Genomic DNA, 19,508 nt, shown 5'->3' on the forward strand with positions numbered 1-19,508 from the left:
TGGATGGAATTAGAGTGAAAATAAATTATTCCCCTTTTTGCTGGGGACCCCCTGGAACCCACTCAAGGACCCCTGGGGGTCCTCGGACCCCACTTTGAGAACCACATGACCAACCTGGCACATGAGTGAGTCAATCGCCTTCACGAAGTGTTGTGTTTGGAAATCTTGCGCCTTTTATAACAAAAAACTGAAACTAATACCGGAACTAATCATCTTTGAACTATAAAAACTAAACTGAAACGTGCAAACCCACTGTGGAACCTAAGAAAACTGAGCTGAAAACAAACAATTAAAAACAAAATAAAAAATGAAAACTAAGGAAAAATACAACGCTATAACAACTCTGGTTTGCAGATGTTAAGAAGGTGGAGTTTGGGATGGTTTTTATTGTAATACTGTGCTGAAGAGTGACTTTGAGGGGGGTGTAAATTTGGGATTTTTCAGAGCACATCCAGCTCCAGCTCCGGAGGAGGAGCCTCAGTGGAGGAAGTGGCTCCACAGATTGGATGCGTGTGTGTGTGTGTTGAGCAGTTACCTCCATAGTGAGTGTCGCTAACCACTGGATCGTGAAACGAGAAACAAAATACATCCTCAGGAGGGAACCACGCGCGAACTCGCCCTCGAGGAGTTGAAGATTAGTTTTTTTTCTTTTTTAATGTTCTTCGGTACAGGTTGAAAGCGGTGCAGCCGGTCCAGAAGCGAGCATTATGCATTCAGACTGCAGGCTGCTATGGGCAGAGCGGTAATGGTGGGCAGGGGACCGACAGGGGCCGGGGTCCTCGTCCTGTCGATTCTCATCATTCTCACCAAGGAGGGCTGTCGAGCGCAGAAAGGTTGGTGCCCCGCACAGCTGCGGTGACAACTGGAGGAGTCGTGTGTAACCGCAAGGACACGCGGCCATGGTGGTATAACACAAGCGTTTAGATGTGTAGAGATAACTTAAGCCAGAGGCTCGGCGTATTGTTACTGTGCACCAAAGTTAAAACCTACCTTACATGGCCGTGTGTACGTGGAATTCCGCTTGATTTACGCCGCTTGCCGCCGCCCGTCATCGGTGTGTTTGGTGAAAGAGTGGGGTAGTTAAACCAGGAAAACCGGTTCCTTGTTAAGGAACAACTGCTCCTTGGAGGATATGTTGTAAGCCGAATCAAACCGTGGCTTTCAACGAGTTGTTAAAAGTCTAAAGTCACAGTCTTTTTAGTTATTTGTGTTTCCAAATAAGCGAGGCACCTTTAACTTGCCTGTTTTTTTAATGGAGTCTGGCTCTAAGTTGACTGTACGAGACAACAGCACATTTGGGAGCTTGTGGCCTTGTTTCTCGCCCCAGTTACACCTTTTTTTCGCATTTACCGTATTCCTAATACTATATGCTCGATCAGCGTGATGTGTTTGACAGGTGACGGGTTTCTTACACCATACTGAACCTAAAAAACAATATTTTATAGGTTTTAACGCAGACAACCAACCTCAGGTGGTCAGAGATTGGGGGTGGGGTGGCAGTGGGGGTATGACTGTAAACACGTGGACACAGTTTGTCATAACTTTAAATTTCAAATGAATTATAATTGAGTTTCTCTCTTTAAATATTTTGTGATATCTGTACGATATTTTCAATTTTCTCAACAAGTTTAATGATGGAACAGTAGGCTCTATTTCTTATTGAATTGAGTTGTATTCTGGTTTGTTTTTGACCATCAGAGGGTGACTTTAGGAAGGTAATATGAACTCCTACTGAATCTGAACTCCTACTGAATACCATGCAGTTGTTCACTAACATTTATGAGTCAGAGTGAGGGAAGCAGCTTTTGTTTTTGTCCTGTTCATCTGGATAATGTCCACTGAGAAGCTCTTACGTAACACCAGGCTGACAGAACATCCACTTAGCACCATGAAGCGTGACTGTTGAGTGTTATCTCAGAGCCATAGGCCCACAGCATCAACACAAAGAAAAACAAATGTCTCCTAAAAATGTCTTAGGTCATACGTTTTGTAAAACAAATACGATCGGATGGCTGCTTCTTAAATTTTATGCTTTGGTCAAAATTAGTTGACGTTCTCAGCAGCACAGCTAAAATTGTTGTCTATAAAGCCCAAAACCAACCTAATGCTTTTCTCTTTGCTGAACCAAATAACATTACATTAATTCATTGTGCGTTTACCGAAAGTGACTTGGATTTTTATATCCTACATTCACACGCAGTTTGGTGTTTAATGTCTGGCACCAGGACACATCAACATGTGGGCAGGAGTCAAACCACCACCCCGATGATTAATGCTGCCACAGTTATCGCTCACATACTAAACCGAAAGGCCTATTCTAGTTAAACCAGAAATGATGTACAGACCTGCAGAAAGAAGCCCAAACAAATCTCTAATCATACCGAGTCTTGTAAAATTAAAAAAAGAAGGTAGATTAGGGCTGCAACTAGCAATTATTTTCAAGATATTTTAATTTACTGGTTATTTTTTTGATTCAACTGTTAATCTTTTCATCTAAAAAATCTCAAAAGATTTAAAAAATATGCCTCTTGGATTTCCTGAGTACTAGATGATGTCACCAAATATCTTGTTTTTTCCGAGCAACAGTCCTAAACCCAAAGATAGTCAGTATATAATGATAGAAAACAAAGATAATCCTCACATTGCTTAAACAATTAATCAATTTTCACATAGTTGCAGATTAATGTGTCTACAGATTGACTAATCAACTAATTGTCACAACCCTAGATAAGATTTATTACACTTTCTAATCCCTTACTTCCTGTGTGTCCTAAATGAAACTGGAATTACTAATGTAACATTTATAGATGTATTAGAACAAGCATATATTGTATGCATGTAAGCTATCAGTTTGGCCCCTCTCAACAGATGTGGAGCCCCTCCATTTTTTAAATGGAAGAAACCTAAAAATATAAATAATAAAGGATAAGACAAGTGTTATTCTGTATTTTTCTTATTGTCAACAAATCTCATGTAAAGACCAACGAAACCAACCAAGTGTTAAGGCGCTAGTATACGGCATCGTAACTGCTTAGATGATTGAATAGCCTCAGAAACCCCCTACCCCCACACATTTCCCATAACTGAATTGGAGGCCTGCGTCCGACAATTTCTGTCTGAAAGACATAAATCTTTTGTAATGGGTCACAGATACATATTCATTTAAAATTGAAAAACTCAGTAATTTTCCAAAACAGATGGGCCTGTAATTACTAGCAAACGTTACTCAATCCGGAATAAATTGTGCATTTATTGGGGACTATTTTCAGACTTGAATTAATCCACATTTGGTGTGCAAGTATTTATGGCAGCAAGCTGACGTATGTGGTATAAACGCTAAATAAAAAAAATAAAGTGCCTATGTTCATGGTAATGAAGGAACGTGTCACCTAGTGCTACTTTGTGGTTCATTAATGTCTTTTAATAGTTCCTGGACAACAGTGGAGGTCTAAGGAACAGAGGAATGAGCTATTTCAGGCTTTAAGGCAGCCAATACTTGATAGGAGGAACAATTCATTGTTGGTTTTGGTCTTTTAATGAGGTTTGTTGACAGTGACAGAAATATAGAATATCACCAGACTCGTCCTTTAACCTCCTGACATCTGTTTGTGTTGCTCTGCAGGTGATGGCTGTGGCCCCAGTGTGCTTGGCCCCAGCAGTGGGACTCTGTCCTCTCTGGGTTACCCAGGGACATACCCAAATGACACGGTGTGTGAGTGGGAGATCAGTGTGCCTCGTGGCAACAGGATCTACTTTCGCTTTGCTGAGCTGGATATAGAAGACAGCGACTGTCAGGTCAACTACCTCCGCCTCTACAATGGTGTTGGACCCGAGAGGAGTGAGATTGGTGAGAATGACAAGCAGTTACTGGACTGGATTTAGTCTGGTTTAGGGGAGAAAGTTACTGCCAAAATGACAACGCTGTCATCTATTCTGTCATATCAGTTGAAACTCAATTCATAAAAGCACCAATATAAAGTGAGCATGTCCTCCTAGTCTCAAATGAGCCATTTCTTAAATGGTATGCGTCTCAGTATCTCCCATACTTGTGTCACTGTCTGTATGTTTACATGCACAGCTGGTTACTAGGTTACAGGTTATGTCAGGAAATTGGAGAATGTATTAACATGTGCTGCAGTAACCTGGTTACTATGAGATCTGCATTACATTCTTAAAGATATATAGGATTGCAGGTAACGATTATTTTCAATATTGTTTAATCTGTAAATTATTTTCTCGATTAATGGATTACTTATTTGGTCTATAAAATGTCAGAAAATGGTGAAAAATGTCGGTCCCTGTTTCCCAGAGCCCAGGATGACATCCTCAATCCAGTCCACAATCCAAAGATATTTAGTTTAGGAATATCTAAAGGACTAAAGAAAACTAAAAATACAAAGAGACTAGAAAATATTCAAATTTTCAGAATCCGGAATCAGAGAATTTGGACTTTTTTTCTCTTAAAAAATGACTCCAAATGATTAATCGATTTATCAAAATAGTTGGCTCTTAATTTAATAGTTGTCAACTAATCGATTAATCAGCTAATCATTGCAGCTCTAGAGATATATTGTGTATGTATATACAATACCTAAAGCGGAATATGTCTGATCTTTATAAATAATGTTCAGCTGTTGAAACCAAACTATTTATTTCATTTTCAGTTCTAGGACTGTGCATTTCTGAGTTTATCTAATTGTTTTTGATGTGTGGAAGAGGATGATGTGTGTTTTTATTCAAGGTGAAACATAAACAAGGATGAATAGCCACAGTCTGTGCTATTGTCATAGCAGTACTTACTCTCTGAAGTGTTTGCTTACATGATGTTTAAAAAAATCAGTTTGCTGCAGCACGCTGACAATACCAGGTCACTTGAGTGCATGTAAACACAACGACTGACAATGCGCTGGTCACATGATAAGCACCTAGTCATCAGTGATTGTAGATGATAGAAAGCTAAATATTAGACCTGTAGATGCACAGTGCCATTGTTCAGTATGTTCTTTCTTGCTTTGACATTGCTGTAATGAGATGGCTCCATAAGAGTTTGAGAAAAGGCTGATTATAAGTTACTGATAATTAGTTGAACAGATTATGACATGATATGAATTTTCATTTTAGGGGAGAACCATTTCTTGAAATGCTCCCAGCTTAAAAGTACAGTCAGTAATCTGTTACTAGCACCTGGGTGATTTTTGCTTTCCTAGAGTTGGTTTGTGAGCACGTGTTGAGAATAGTCAAATTCATTTTTGAAATATTTTAATCCATCAAGACGATGAAGATCAGCTGTATCATTCTGTCCTGGGTTATATGTTCTATTGTTGGCTCTTTTGATGTAAAGCCCAGTTAGTCACAGCAATCACTAAAGATTTTTTTCTGCATTATTATATAACATAATGCTTGTGTTATGGTAGATCTGTTGTTATATTTGTTATACTTAACAGGCTTTTGTAACTAACCAGAACCATTTTTGTCCTGCATCTCCTACATATTCTCCCACGGCTGCCTGTGCTGTGCAACAGTCAAGTACTGCGGTTTGGGTCTGAAGATTAAAGAGCTTATCGAGTCCACTGGCAACCAGGTCACGGTCCAGTTCATGAGTGGGACCCACACCACAGGACGTGGATTCTACCTGTCCTACTCCACCACTGAACACACAGGTACCTGCTCGTTCTCTTCTCTGCATCTCATGTGTTGATCATCAGGTTTCCCCCTGTAGGTCCCAGCCTGCAGGGGTAGTCATGTGATAGAGGTGTAGCAGACTGGAATGATGTTTTGTTGAAGTCGTCTTAATATCAAGTTTGGTTACATTTCTGTTTTGGCCCCAGGTGTTAGAGTTGCTCTGGAGACCGTGTGTGTCACTGATCGAGTTAAAGTCCAATGTGAGGCTGATTACAGCTGTTTCATTCTGCACCACCTCCTCAGTGTTAGCTATCTGATCTAAATAGATTGTCCTGGAAAGCCCTGTACACAGGTCAGCTAATGTGTGTGTGTGTGTGTGTGTGTGTGTTTTATCTCTTCATATGTCACCTTTCTAGACAATCACAAACAGCCTTGTCTGTTTCTCGACCACTTTGCAGTTTTTTTGGGTTTTCACAGTGTTCGTGCTCTAGGATCTGTAATAAATCCCAAAGCCGTGTTTCATCCTGTGCTAGGATGTTTTTTTTTTCAAGTTGAAACATGAATACTATGAGAACTGGAGATTACAAATGTTTTGACAGTGACATTTCTCTCTCACTCAGTAACATGAGTGTGCTCCGTGTGTGTGATATTAGGTCAATGTTGGTGGGTTTTTGGTGGCCAGGAGTTGCAAAGCACAAACAGCGTTGGATGAAACGCATTAACAAAACAGAAAAAATGACCACAACAGTATTTCATAAACCACATTAACAAATCACTTACAACAAATCACAGCATTTCAGACATTACAACACTGCAGAACACAAAATCACACTGGAGGTCTTCTCAGGTCTACTCTGTTGTAATATTGCTAGTTATACTTACTCTAATTAGGCTGGGTAGGTCCTGTTGTGTTGCCATGGGTCACAGGTCTAAATATGTCTTATACCCAAGTAGTTGATCAGCAGAAAATAAATCAACAACAATTTTGTTGATTGAATACTTATTAAAGTCATTTATCACTGATTTCAGCTTTTCAAAAATGAGGATTTACTGCTGTAATTAGTTTTCTATCACTTTATATCAAATCATTTTTGACTGTTGGTAGACAAAACAAGTAGAGTCACAATGATTAGTCAGTTAATCAATCGCCAGAAAATTAATCAGAAACTATTTTGTTGATCAATTGTTTAGGTCTTTTTTTTTTTTTTAAGCAAAAATGCCAAATATTTGATTTCAGATTATTAAATTTGGGAATTAATTGCTTTTTCTCGTCTTACACTATAGTAAATTGAGTATCTTTGAGTTTTGGACTGTAGATTGGATTGTATATGATATATAAATAGGAAATTGTGATTGGAATTTTTTCAGTTTTTTGACACGTTACAGACCAAAACAATTAATTGAAAAAATAGTTGTATTGTTAATTGATAATGAAAGTAACTGTAAAAACAAAAAAAAAACATGTTTTCATTTGTTGCATTTTCTCCTTTGTTAATGTGTTTTGTTTTGTCTGCATGTCAGAGCCACTGTATATGAGAGATCAAAATACATTATATACAGTACATGTCCCATAATCCCATAAGCAAACAGTGTCTACAGTTAGATGACTTGAGCTGAATGGAGGGCTGTGTGCAGTTTTGTGGTAGTGGTGCTGGAGGCCAAATGAGAAGAGCATTTACGATGCTGTGTTTGCTTCCCGTTGAGTGTATTTAATCACACAGAAGAGATAAGGAGCTGCTGCCCGGCTGTAAACGTTACATTCTGATCAGCCACATATCTGGAATTCCAACTGTAATATGCAGGGTCATCATGCTAGTGGGAATTGTCTAAATTTAATGTTTTTCCATCCTAAATGATTGAACAGGCAGTAATGAATACTGAGGGGTGGCACCAGCAGATTTGTGTGTAGCTGTTCAAGAAGATTTCTCAGTTCCTGCTCAGACATGAATGTGTCTGTGTCTGGTTTTGGTCAGATAGCAGTTCAGCAGTCGTCCATGTCTGCATGAAAAACTGTGAATCTAGACCGACTTTAATGTATTTGTGGTTTGTTCTTTGTGACTGTTTTTCAAATGAGTGTGGCTGGTAAAAGAGAGCAGAGAGGGATAGTGGAGAATGCAGACAGATATTTCTAGAAGCAGGAAGAGTGAGAGACATTTGAAAGCTCGATGAGAAGAAGGGGAAGAGAGGCAAGAGGAAGTGAGAGTAATTGAGAAGAAAGTGGTAATATTTTGTGGTTTTATTATAAGGCTTCTCCTCAATGGGAAGCTGTCAATTTTCCTCTAATGTGAAATGATATTACTGAAGAGATACGATAGTAGACATGCACATGTGCTAGATTATTATCTAAGAAAACTGTTTTTTTCACACCCACTTAACAGTGGTGCGTAAAAGAAAATAATTAGTAGATATCAAGAATTTCCTCCCATTGACTCTGTGATTGTAAGCTTCATTTAAAAAAAAAAGTTGTGAAACATCTAATAAAACATCATTTCTAAGCCAGTAGTGGAGTTAAGAGTGTTTATCTCACCCTGTCAGTACATGAGGAGATTTTGTCTGGTTTCTGTGTGATGATTTTTATCACATCATAAAAGAAGAACGCAGAGTGATATATTTACCCATCATAACAGTTATCTTAACAATATTGTCTATGCTTTTGGGATATTATTCATAAAAACAATTGTGTATCATCTAAATGTCCAAATATTAACTTTAAAATTCATAATCCTGTGAATATTCACATTGTAAGTGAGGAGTTTGAGTTGTATGAGTTTTTCTTAATGGCCATCACAATTTCCCAGAGCCAAAACTCTTGTGTGGTCCAACCAACAATAAAAAAAAAAAACAACTAAATGTCTGATTTACAATGACCAGAGAAAAATAGCAGAAAGTCAATTATAGAAGCTGAAACTGGAGAATGTTGGTTTTTTTGTCTTGATAAATGACTTGTATGATTAATCGATTATCAGCATTGTTGCAGATTTACTTTCTGTTTATTGACTAATTGAGTAATCAGCCCGCTATTAAAGCACTTGCGTCAGTTGCATATTTATGTAACAGACACAGATCCATCTACAGCCAAAGAACGTTTTATAAAACTTAATAAAAGTGCTTATTCATCATCTGTGTTTTGGCACTGATAACAGATGATAAGTTATCAGCTTTTCTCTCCCCTCAGCAGACTTATTGCACAACTGTGACTGTTTGATACTTGATGGTGTGGACACTGTTTGGCTGTTATGGGAATACCCACCCATAGTTATTGTGCGTGGTAGTCCGGGAGACAAAGAAACAACTTCTGATGTCTAAAATTGGATGTTCTTTTCAATAAGAATATTGTTGATGAGTACTGTGTGATTGCCATTCTGAAGGGCATGCTTTGTCATGTGGAACATTTTCAGTGATTTCAGATAAACGGATAATTGAAGCCACAAGAAGTGGAAGGCAGTGGCGTGCGTGCAGGAGAGTAGTAATTCAGTCTTAGTGGTCATCTCGGTGCAACTGAATCACTCTGGAAGACAAACAAGGCCGTCAATGAGTCCAGCTACAGCAGATTTTTCCACCAAAGTATTGAATTGTGTTCGTCCATACGCATTATGCTAGTCATGGAATTGATCATGCAGATAAGTGTGGGTGGACAGTGTGCACAGCTAAGTAAATCAGTCACCATGGTGACTTTTGGTGGTTGGGGGTATTTGTTAGTTTGACTCAGTGGTTGGTTTACCAGATAAATGTTTTTTTTTTGATAATGTGGTCAAGACTCATCAAGAAAGACCACCTCCGCTCAGTTTTTCATTGCATTCCCAGGAACCTAACCCCATCCTGTTGGACATGTGGTGTGCCTCATCACTGAAACACTTATGTCATTAGGAACAACCCAGCTCACACATTCTTTTGTGTTGTTGTTCGAAATGGAGATTAAGTCAGTTGACAGAAAACTAATCAGCCTTTCTGCATTAGTTTTTACCTTGCGAGGTAACTGGATTCGCAAGATCACAACATCACGCGAGAATCCATCTCGTCAGGCTTCAAGTTATGCGCTTGTGTCCGAACCACCGGTGGTTTGAACCAATCAATGTCTTGTGAATATTCTCGCGTGATGCCTGGAAAGGTAAGATGGTGGTAGACAAATGGTTCGTCCAATCACCTGCTAAGTATTTTTTGTGCCTGCCCTTTTCCAAACAGTTGCCAAGGACGACTTCTCAGATAGTTCTGTGTAACAAACCGTCTGGCGTGTCAGATTTCATGACTTCTGCCTCTTTTAATAAAGGCTAAGGGTTGTTTGTTGGCTTGTGTGAAAAATCTGATGTCAGTTTGATAGGGAAGTAGCGGTGACTTTGCAAACAGTTTGTTCAGAGCAGGCTGAAGCCCTGGCTTTTGACTGTCAGGGAGTATTTTCACATGCGTACACATCAAGTTTTGACTATGTTTCAGATAGACATCATATATAAATGACAGAAAGTCACAAAAAGCATGATATGTCCCCTTTAACTAACTGTAAGCCCAGAATAAGGCTTTCCAGCTAAATGTTCCCTCAGATTTTAACATACTAAGCTCACAGTCAAGTCAACCGAACATCATCTTTATCTCTGCTGCCTGTCCAACTAGGCATCATCACCACCGGCTCTACCCTGAGAAAGTACCAGTACTATGTGTCGTATCAAGCCAATTGTAACATTTTTCTGTGAGAAAATTGTTGTCAGTTTTGATGACTTTCAGTAGTTTGATTATATGGAAGTGTAAATGGTTGTGTCTAGCCAAAGAGAGAAACAAATGCAGAGAAACTTGTTCTGACACTGTTCATTTGCCTTTTTCAGATCTAATCACCTGCCTGGACAAAGGAACTGACTTTCCGGAGGCAGAGTTCAGGTAAATAATGTTTGCTTTGTGGGGTATTTGTGCGGTGATCAAGCTGTTTTGATGTTCACTGTTTGTCTCGCTCCTCCTTCTTTTTCTAGTAAATTCTGTCCAGCGGGCTGCTTGACATCTACCGAGGAGATTTCTGGAACTATCCCTAATGGATACCGAGAGGCGAGTACATCCAGTTAATGATGTCGGGGTTCAAAACTATTAAGTTGATAAGCTTGAATTATTCATATGATATGAATGAAAGTTGAACTGGGAGAAATGTGACTCCTAAAATTAATGCAGTCCTCTAGAGAGAAGACGTATCACTCTGTTGGAGTTGTAACTGCAGAAATCCTCAGTCCATGAGTGATTGTGCAGTGGTGTTACAGAGTGGAGGTTCCTCCCTCGCAAATGATCTTCGGCTTATTACAGACACCGACCTGCAGAGAGCACACAAACCCGACAACACACCAGTTTCATTTTGGCCTGCATTCAAGTTACTCACAGAATTAACATTAATTAGCAACAGCTGATATAGTGTGCTGCTGTTTACATTTGTCATTTTAACCGGTCAAAGTGATGGTCAGCAGTGGCAAAAAAAAATTAAAGTGTTTGTTCGCTGCTCTGTACTGAAAATAGGAGAGATAACAGATTCATTAACTGGTGTCAGGAATCATTTTTTGCATCCACACACTCTAATTTGCACTCATATATACAGGCGAAATACTCGCACTGTCGCCCACGCTGTCGAGAGCAGCTTTGCAGCAGGTTGAGGTGGACAAAACACTGTAGAGTAAAGAAAGAATCAGCATGTCATGGGGTTTATTTTAGCAGAGACCGATTCATTAAAATATGCTTGTATCGGCCCCAGCTTGGATTCTTAGGATTTGCTCGGGACAACCATATATACGGTATACGTGTGTGTGCGTGTATTTGTGCTTGCATGGTGGTGATAGTCATTGTCTCATATGAGTCATGGTGCCCACCAGTCTCCCGCTGTTTGCTCATGATTCCCACTGTAACCTCGCAGGAACCACCAGACCATCAGCATTTGCTTACTCATGTTATCATGACCTTGCTCCATTACTTTTGTCTTTTGTCACCATCCATTACTGAGCTGCAAGTCTGCATATCTTTCAGCTTGATTCATCGAAGGCTTCTCTTTCTTCCTTGTGTAAACGGGCCCCTCGCTCTGTGGTATGCAAGTCCTGGACTGATGACCTCACAGCGCCCCCGCTGTGCGTGAGGTCATGGGCGCCGAGACTCTGGCTGGTGACTTCATGCTCGGAGTTTGGGGTTGTTGAAGGAGGGAGGGGTGTTGGCTAGCTGATGGAGGACAGGGAGGAGCGGCGGGGTGTGCTTCAGGGAGTGAGGTGCCCCACAGGAACAGAGGAGGGGCTGGGTCAGGGGGTGAAAGGGAGGTGAGATAATAGTTTGGCCGAAAATAATAGCCCTCTAATCCAGTCCAGCTGCAAGAGGGTGCTGAGCAGAGCTGTGTGTTTAAGTGTGTGTGTTCTGGAGAGACAAAAAGCTAGAGAGTGAGTCAGTGTGATTGAGATGTTGGAGAAAACCTTTGTGTGCATGCCTGGGTGTTTTTTAAAATTTTTTTGCATGTGTGCATGTGATTCATTCATGCTTGTCTTTTTTGGGGTGTATGTATGTCACAACACTGTAATATTATGGTGATTGTGGAGCCCTGATGCAATACTGTTCTGCATACTTGAGTCTGTTTCACGCAGTTGCCCCACCCAGACCCTGCAGCTCGCTTTCTCTTTTTAAATTTTAATGCTCTTTTTAATTTAAAATTTAAATTGCCACATCCAACTTATCTTATGTATGTATGTGTGTGTAAGTGTGGTTTCCTCTGTTGGAGGCAGGGTGCGGTGGTTTGGAGCAGTACTTAGTGTTTGTGTTAGTGGTTTGGTATGGCGCTCCGTAGGATGTGGTGTATGCTTTTGGGAAGTTTAAGAGTCACAGGGCAAGTGTTGATTGCTTGTGGCAGCAGTGACTGCTGTCTATGTGTGTGTGTGTGTGTGTGTGTGTGTGTGTGTGTGTGTGTGTGTGTGAGAATAAATGCATATGTGTATGCATACTTGTCACTGGGTAACAAGAGTTTTCGCACAATCTTGTCAGCTGTGGATTCCAGTGTGGGCCTTTTTCCAGTAATAAATTTCCACCTCACTCAACCAGCTGTTCATGGGAAGGAGCTTGTGGCCAGAGTGGAATCAGGCTTTTGTCCGTTTCTCAGTGATGTGGCAGCAGGTTTGGGCTGGAATGCGGCTGGCGGTGAATCATTACCAGTGCCACTTAGTATTCTCTCTACAGAGGAGTGACATCATGCTGATTCATCAGCCTTTAACTGCCACAGTCTGAAGGTTGAGAGTTTGCTCTCTGTGATCACACTGAAAGACAGTACTGCCTGATCTCACTCACTTACCTGCAAATGGTCCTTGTTTTGCATTGCTGCCTGTCGGCCCCTGATTCTGCATTTCAACCGCGGGTTGAAACCTAGTAAAAGTTTTGATTACCTTCACAAGCTTTAACCAAAAATGTCTCTGCTCCAGAGTTAGTATTCTTTGATGGCCCAGGAACTACCAGGGTTCAAGTCTGCTGTACAGTCACTCACTGGTCAAAACCAAGCTCTGATTGCTACAACATGTACTCAGCATTCATTCAGACTGCAAAAGCAATAACTGTGATCAATATCAGGGCTTTTTGTGTGTCAAACAAATATTAACATAATTTCTTTTTCTATAATTTCCTAAAAGTAGCTGCTGTGTAACTGTTAGTTCTTAGGTCATTTCTTTGAAAGAGTTATGTAATTTGGTAGTATACAGGAAATGTGCTCATTATAGAGTTTTTAAGAAAGAATCTAACATGTAGTTTGACACAAAACTACACACTGACAACTAAGTGTTTTCTGTTAGTTAAAGAATTTTTAAGAGTCTAATTTGATACGAATTTTTGCAAATGAACAACTATGTATGAACCCAAATGTAATGAACTGGCACTTACCAACTAAACCAAATCAGCATCCTAAAAAATTAACCTGCAAGTTATAAAATATATAATAATATATAAAATATCCAGGAAATAAGTATAAATTTAAAGGACCTGTAAAATGAAGAGTTGCCAGAATTTCTTGAAATGTTACTGATATTTTTAAAAAAGGTACAGACAACTTCAAGACTAGTCTAAGAGAACGTGAGATGGGCTAACACGAAAAAAAGTCAAAAGTTAACTTCACTAATTGTTTCAAAGCAGTTACAATAAAGTAGACAGTGTAATAATCAATTAATTGATCAACAGAAAAAAAAGCACCATTTTGATCATCACTTAATTGTCATTTTTCAAGCAACAAGGACTAAGAGTCTACACCCATGTTAACTGCTCTGTGAAACAGTACTAAGGCACACGATTTCTTTGGGTTAAATGCTAATGTCAGCATGCTAACATGCCCACAACGACAGTATAGCGTGCTAACATTTGCTAATTAGAAGCCTGCACCAAATTTCTTGGCAATCCATCCAATAATTTTTGAGACGTTTCACTAAAAACCATGAATGTCAACCTCATGGCTACATAAGAGGAAAGTCAGGGATCACCAAAGACACATGAAAAATTGTGTCTTGAACAAAGCCTTGGCTTTGTAATCGATTATAAGTCTAATTATATATTCATATATATTCACGGTACATCATGATGAGATGGCAGCACAAATGCATGAGTTTTAGTTTCTATGACTATTTGTTGTAATAGAAAGGTGCATAACCAGAATCTCTCATCTTTCTTTCTTTCCTTTCATTCTGCAGTCCTCTCCTCTGTGTGTGGCAGCCATCCATGCAGGTGTAGTGTCCAACGCTGTTGGAGGGAGGATCAACGTGGTCAGCAGCAAAGGCATCCCTCACTATGAGGGCACACTGGCTAACAATGTCACTTCCACTGGGTAAGAACTGCAGGCACTACAGCACACAAACCTCCTGCACTCTTATCTTCATTTACTTTGGTGTATGACACTACTCCTCCTCATCATCATGTGTACTTGGTGCTCATTATTTTGATTTGTATCTTTCAGAAAAGACTAAAAACTGAAATCGATTAGCTTTTATTTAGTGTATTCTTGTTTCTCTAATCACACACATCTCTTCCCTCCTCAGAGGAACTTTGTCAAACAGTCTCTTCACCTTCAGGACCAATGGTGAGTTGTTTTTTCACTAAAGCACCATTAAGAGCTGTAATAGTTTTGCTGGGGAAGTCCTGTAAATGTAATTATTACCTTCAGCATCTGTAATTTTAATTAAGTGCAGATCTTGCCATGACTGTAATTTTTATAGGTCTGCAACAAAAAATCTGGAGTAAATTACTCAGTGTTTTAACACAGGCTCACAGTTCAAACTTGATTGCTGTTAATGTCTGACCTGAAATTTCTAATGTAGACACAGGCAGAAAAACTCAAGTGTACATCTGGACTTCAGGGTTATGAGCAGGAATCCTTCGTCTTTTATCCAATTGGACCTCTGGAATTATGTAAAATGATATTAAGGCCCTCTGCACTAAATCTAATTGAATTTCTTAAACGGTTAATCTTGTTATTAACGATGGTGCTGGCTTCTCTGTGCTTGCAGGCTGCTATGGAACTCTGGGATTAGAGTCCGGCGGTGTTGCAGACACTCAGCTCTCTGCTTCGTCTGAGTGGGAATGGAACAACATCATTGGTCAACACAGTGTGTGGGCGTCATCAGGGGCACGGCTAAAAAAGGAGGGGCTGCCTTGGGCGCCTTCTCAGAGTGACCAGAAGCAGTGGCTGCAGGTCGATCTGAAGAGGGAGAAGAGGATCACAGGTACACAAGACATTCATATACAAACACACACACTCACTGGTATTACTATACACTATAACCACTGTCCTGAATTTATCTTAAGTTAAAGGGGACATATCATGCACATGACACACACACACACACAGGTCTATATTTATATTCTGGGGCTGTGCTGGAATATCTTTGCATGACTTACAGTTCATGCAGCCCCTCAGTTCAGCCTCTGTCTGAAACAGGTCATTTTAGCTCCTTCTCTTTAAGGCCCCTCTCCTGATGAGCCCACTCTGTTCTGATTGGTTCGCGTCCAGAAGCTGACTTCCACCAGCTTCAGAGGCTACGTAAACAAACAGTAGTAGTAGGATTTCACTTCTTTTTCTAGTTCTTTACTCGAAATATAAACTTCTCAAATACATTCGTATATGTTCGAGCTAAAGTCCAATCTGAAATATGCAAGTGGACAACACAAACAACCTGTGGAACAACTTGAACAACAAAGGGTTGGCTGTTTATGGGCATGTGTGAACAATATGATGTCCGTTCGATGGGGAAGTAGAGGTAAGGAAGTGTTCAGAGCAGGCTGAAGCCTGAGCTTTTATCTTTTTGGGATCTTTTAACATACGTTCACCTTATATTTTGGAACTTGGACTATGTTTAACATAGACATCTGACATCATAACAGTATAAAAATGACAGAAAATCACAAAAATCACAATATGTCCCCTTAACTGTAAGCCCAGAATAAGGCTTTTCAGCAAAATGTTCTCTCCGGTTTTAACATACTAAGCTCACAATCAAGTCAACTGAACATCAACTTTGTCTCTGCTGTCTGTCCATCTAGGCATCACCACCACCGGTTCTACCCTGAGAGAGTACCAGTACTATCTTTCAGCGTACCGGGTCCTGTACAGTCATGATGGCCAGCAGTGGTACAGCTACAGGGAAGCCAATTCTACACAAGACAAGGTAATACAATCACTAAATCAATAAACCCTGCTCGCTCAACAATTACGTCACTGGCTTTCACTTGTCTGTTATTTTTTTTTCAAATTGGTGCAAATGGACAAAAATGTCACTTTAGAAGGCTGCAGGGACACATACTTGGATTGTTTCTATAGCAACTGGTATTGACTAAGGGATGTTTATGTCAGGAAATGGGAGCAGTGAGTGGTTTGAGTTAAGTGCTGTGGTAGACAAATCAGGACACTCGGGCATTAATAATGAATGGATATGGATTTAGTGGCAGGGTTGTAAGGCTGGAAGTGCTGTCTACGAGCTGCTATCTGCTGAGAGTCTTACAGGCTCTTTGTGTGTTGAGGAAAGTAGTTATTAGTTTGCCAAGTTGGAAATTAATCGGCTTACGGCTTATAGTGGATTTGTTCAGTCTGAAACAAGAATTGCTCTGGTGAACATTTTTTAATTCTTAAGTACTACTACTGGTCTACAACTGGGTTTAAATCTCTGGCACAAATAAGAGTGTTTGTTCCCATGTTGTGGTAGATTTTCCAAGGCAACATCAACTACCTGCATGAGGTGAGGAATAACTTCATTCCTCCTATCGAGGCCCGGTTTGTGAGGATAAATCCAACCTCATGGCACCAGAGAATTGCGCTCAAGTTGGAGCTGCTTGGCTGCCAACTTCATACAGGTAAATAAATATTATATAATATAATAATACATTTTTCTATTCTTTGGATCTAAGATGTTTATTTATTTATTTATTTATTTATTTTTGACAGTGAGGCAGAGGCCGGAACCGAGGGCCCCCTCTCGTCGCACTCCACCTCCTGCCGGTACAAAACGCCCACCTCAGCTTGGCCAGACCACACACACCCCAGACATCAGAAACACCACTATGCCTCCTCACACAGGCAAAGGTGCGTCAGATTTTAGATCTAACGGCTCGTTTGACCCCTTATAGAGATGTTTATCATCTGGTATTTATTGCTGTGTTTTTGCTCTTAGATGTGGCACTTGCAGCAGTTCTGGTGCCCGTGTTGGTCATGGTTCTGACTGCTCTCATCTTGATTGTGGTTTGCGCTTGGCACTGGAGGAACAGGTACGTCTTCAACATGAGTAAATGAAGTCTCAAATGAAAACGATGTTGTTGCTCTCCATGATTTTAATATTTCTTTCTTTATAGAAAGAAGAGCTCTGAAGGAATGTACGATCTTCCTCACTGGGATCGCACAGGTAGGTCATCGCTCTGCAGGATGGGTTTATTGGTTCTGTTTTTTTTTGAGGAGTTTCTAGTCACAGCTCACTGTGAATTTGCTGCAGACTGGTGGAAAAGCATGAAGCAACTGCTGCCATCCAAGATGGTGGAGACCGAGGATTCAGTTCGGTACAGCAGCAGTGAGGTGGGCCGGCTAACAGGGAGAGGTGCTGTACCCAGACTACATGCTGAACCTGCAGGTACATGCTGTTGATTATTAACTATTGAAGGAAGCAGCTTTGATTTTGATGGTTTGATAGATAAACCAAGACATTGGGTGATTTTATCAGCAACTGAGATTGACATACCACCACAACACTGCAGTTTAGATCTCAGTAGGTTACATTAGTTACATAGTTAAATTTTAAGTCAAATTATGTGTCTTTTCTTAAGTATTTTCTTTTGTAACGTCAAAGTATCTGCACACACTAGATGCATAAAACTCTGTAAATGTACAAAGACAGAAATGTGCATTCACATTCTTTTTGTCAGATTTAAAAAGCAGTGCATGGCTTCATTTTATAAATCTGAGGCAATGTAATAAACAATAGCCTCCATACATATAGTATTGTAGGAATACACTGCACTTTTTAGAACATGCTACATGGAAATCTGAGGGTTGTTTCAACTTCACAGTTATTGTTCTTTTGTGAATTGTTGAGCATGTTGTGGACAGTGTGGACAACATGTAATCTATGAAGTATAAGTTGTTATTATATGGTGACATGCTCTCTTTTCAGAGTACGCCCAGCCCCTGGTGAGTGGTGTTACAACATTAGGTCCACGATCAACCTTTAAACCAGACGAGGGGCCTGACCCAGGATACACAGATCCTGACCTGTACGACGCCCCCATCTCACCAGATGTATACCACGCCTATGCAGAACCCCTGCCAGCTTCAGGAGCTGAATATGCTACACCCATTGTGGTCGATATGGGTTGCCACCCATCGGGGGGCTCCTCTTTGAACCAGCCCTCCACAGTGTGTAGTTTCATGGGTGCCGGGCCCTCCTCCCTGCTCACACGGACAGACAGTGGCCACTCAGGGAGGTCGGCGTATGATACGCCCAAAAATGCCACTGGACAGGCCACACCCACTGAGGACCTGACCTATCAGGTGCCTCAGAGTAGCACTCAGAAGCCAACGGAACACAGCTAAAGAGCAGAGAGTCGGGATGCACATGGCTTTTAATCCGCCTCTCACTGCCAACGCAACCTTGACAGGCAAAGAGGGTTGATAGAGGAGGAGGTGTGAACCTGTGAGCCCTTGAGTCTGGGCTCGAGTCTTGAATGAACACTACCTTAGCTTTAGATTCATCTGGAGATGTCTGTATTGCCTAATTGTTTCTGCATGGCCACAATCTGCTTGTGTAGTGCCATTACAGTCCTATCACTGAAACCACAAAGATGAATGTGCTTGTGCCAGACGTGAGAGTCGGAGATGGATGGATGGATTGACGGAGGATGAAAAAGGAGAGAGCTGACTACTATTTGATAAAAAGACTTTGTCCCTGTCCTGTGATTCTTGGTAGTTCTTGCATTCTGTGAAACTGTGATTTCCATTATTCCATTATTATTCTGTTACATACTGAACCAGGTTCAACTGAAATGTACATGATGATTTACATTCTACAAATCTGAGGGTTATTTTATTGAATTGATCGCATGTTGCATTAAGTAGCCTGCACCCAAGGTCAAAAGAATTCCTCCTTTCTTGAGAAACTCTAGTTTTCCACGGTACGTTTTGTCTTACCTTGTTTAAAAGCATGACTTGAAATTGTGTATAGTTCTAGTAATTCCATCACTGCAAACCTGTTAAATTCTCAAATGATTTACTGATATTTATTTTTTATTTCACATCCTGCTGACAAGGAAATACTCTTTTTAAGAAATTGCCCACCACCGCCCTCATAGATTACAGATCACAGACGTGCGTGGTTGCACTGTTGTAATGGGAACACTGTTGTGTCACAACAAACGTTGACAACTTGTTAGTGACTGATGAACCC

At 40.4% G+C, this 19,508-nt stretch overlaps 1 protein-coding gene across 2 annotated transcripts; it reads left to right on the forward strand.

Annotated features, from left to right (window-relative positions):
- The first annotated feature begins 467 nt into the window (after positions 1 to 467).
- dcbld2 (discoidin, CUB and LCCL domain containing 2) lies at positions 468 to 18,957 on the forward strand. 2 transcript variants are annotated; one of them, XM_044364938.1, is made up of 15 exons: positions 470 to 833; positions 3,623 to 3,847; positions 5,523 to 5,660; positions 10,437 to 10,488; positions 10,578 to 10,650; positions 14,280 to 14,413; positions 14,625 to 14,665; positions 15,093 to 15,308; positions 16,126 to 16,250; positions 16,785 to 16,932; positions 17,024 to 17,161; positions 17,250 to 17,343; positions 17,428 to 17,477; positions 17,565 to 17,699; positions 18,240 to 18,957. In XM_044364938.1, exons 1-15 carry the CDS (start codon positions 731 to 733, stop codon positions 18,656 to 18,658), a joined length of 2,091 nt encoding a protein of 696 aa, XP_044220873.1. In that variant the 5' UTR covers positions 470 to 730; the 3' UTR covers positions 18,659 to 18,957. The 2 variants fall into 2 exon arrangements, with proteins under 2 accessions (XP_044220872.1, XP_044220873.1); XM_044364937.1 differs by having other exon boundaries at positions 468 to 833; positions 17,428 to 17,699.
- Positions 18,958 to 19,508: the final 551 nt, after the last annotated feature.

This window comes from Thunnus albacares, chromosome 11 (genome assembly GCF_914725855.1).
Source record: "Thunnus albacares chromosome 11, fThuAlb1.1, whole genome shotgun sequence".
In the NCBI taxonomy this organism is placed as follows: Eukaryota; Metazoa; Chordata; class Actinopteri; order Scombriformes; family Scombridae; genus Thunnus; species Thunnus albacares.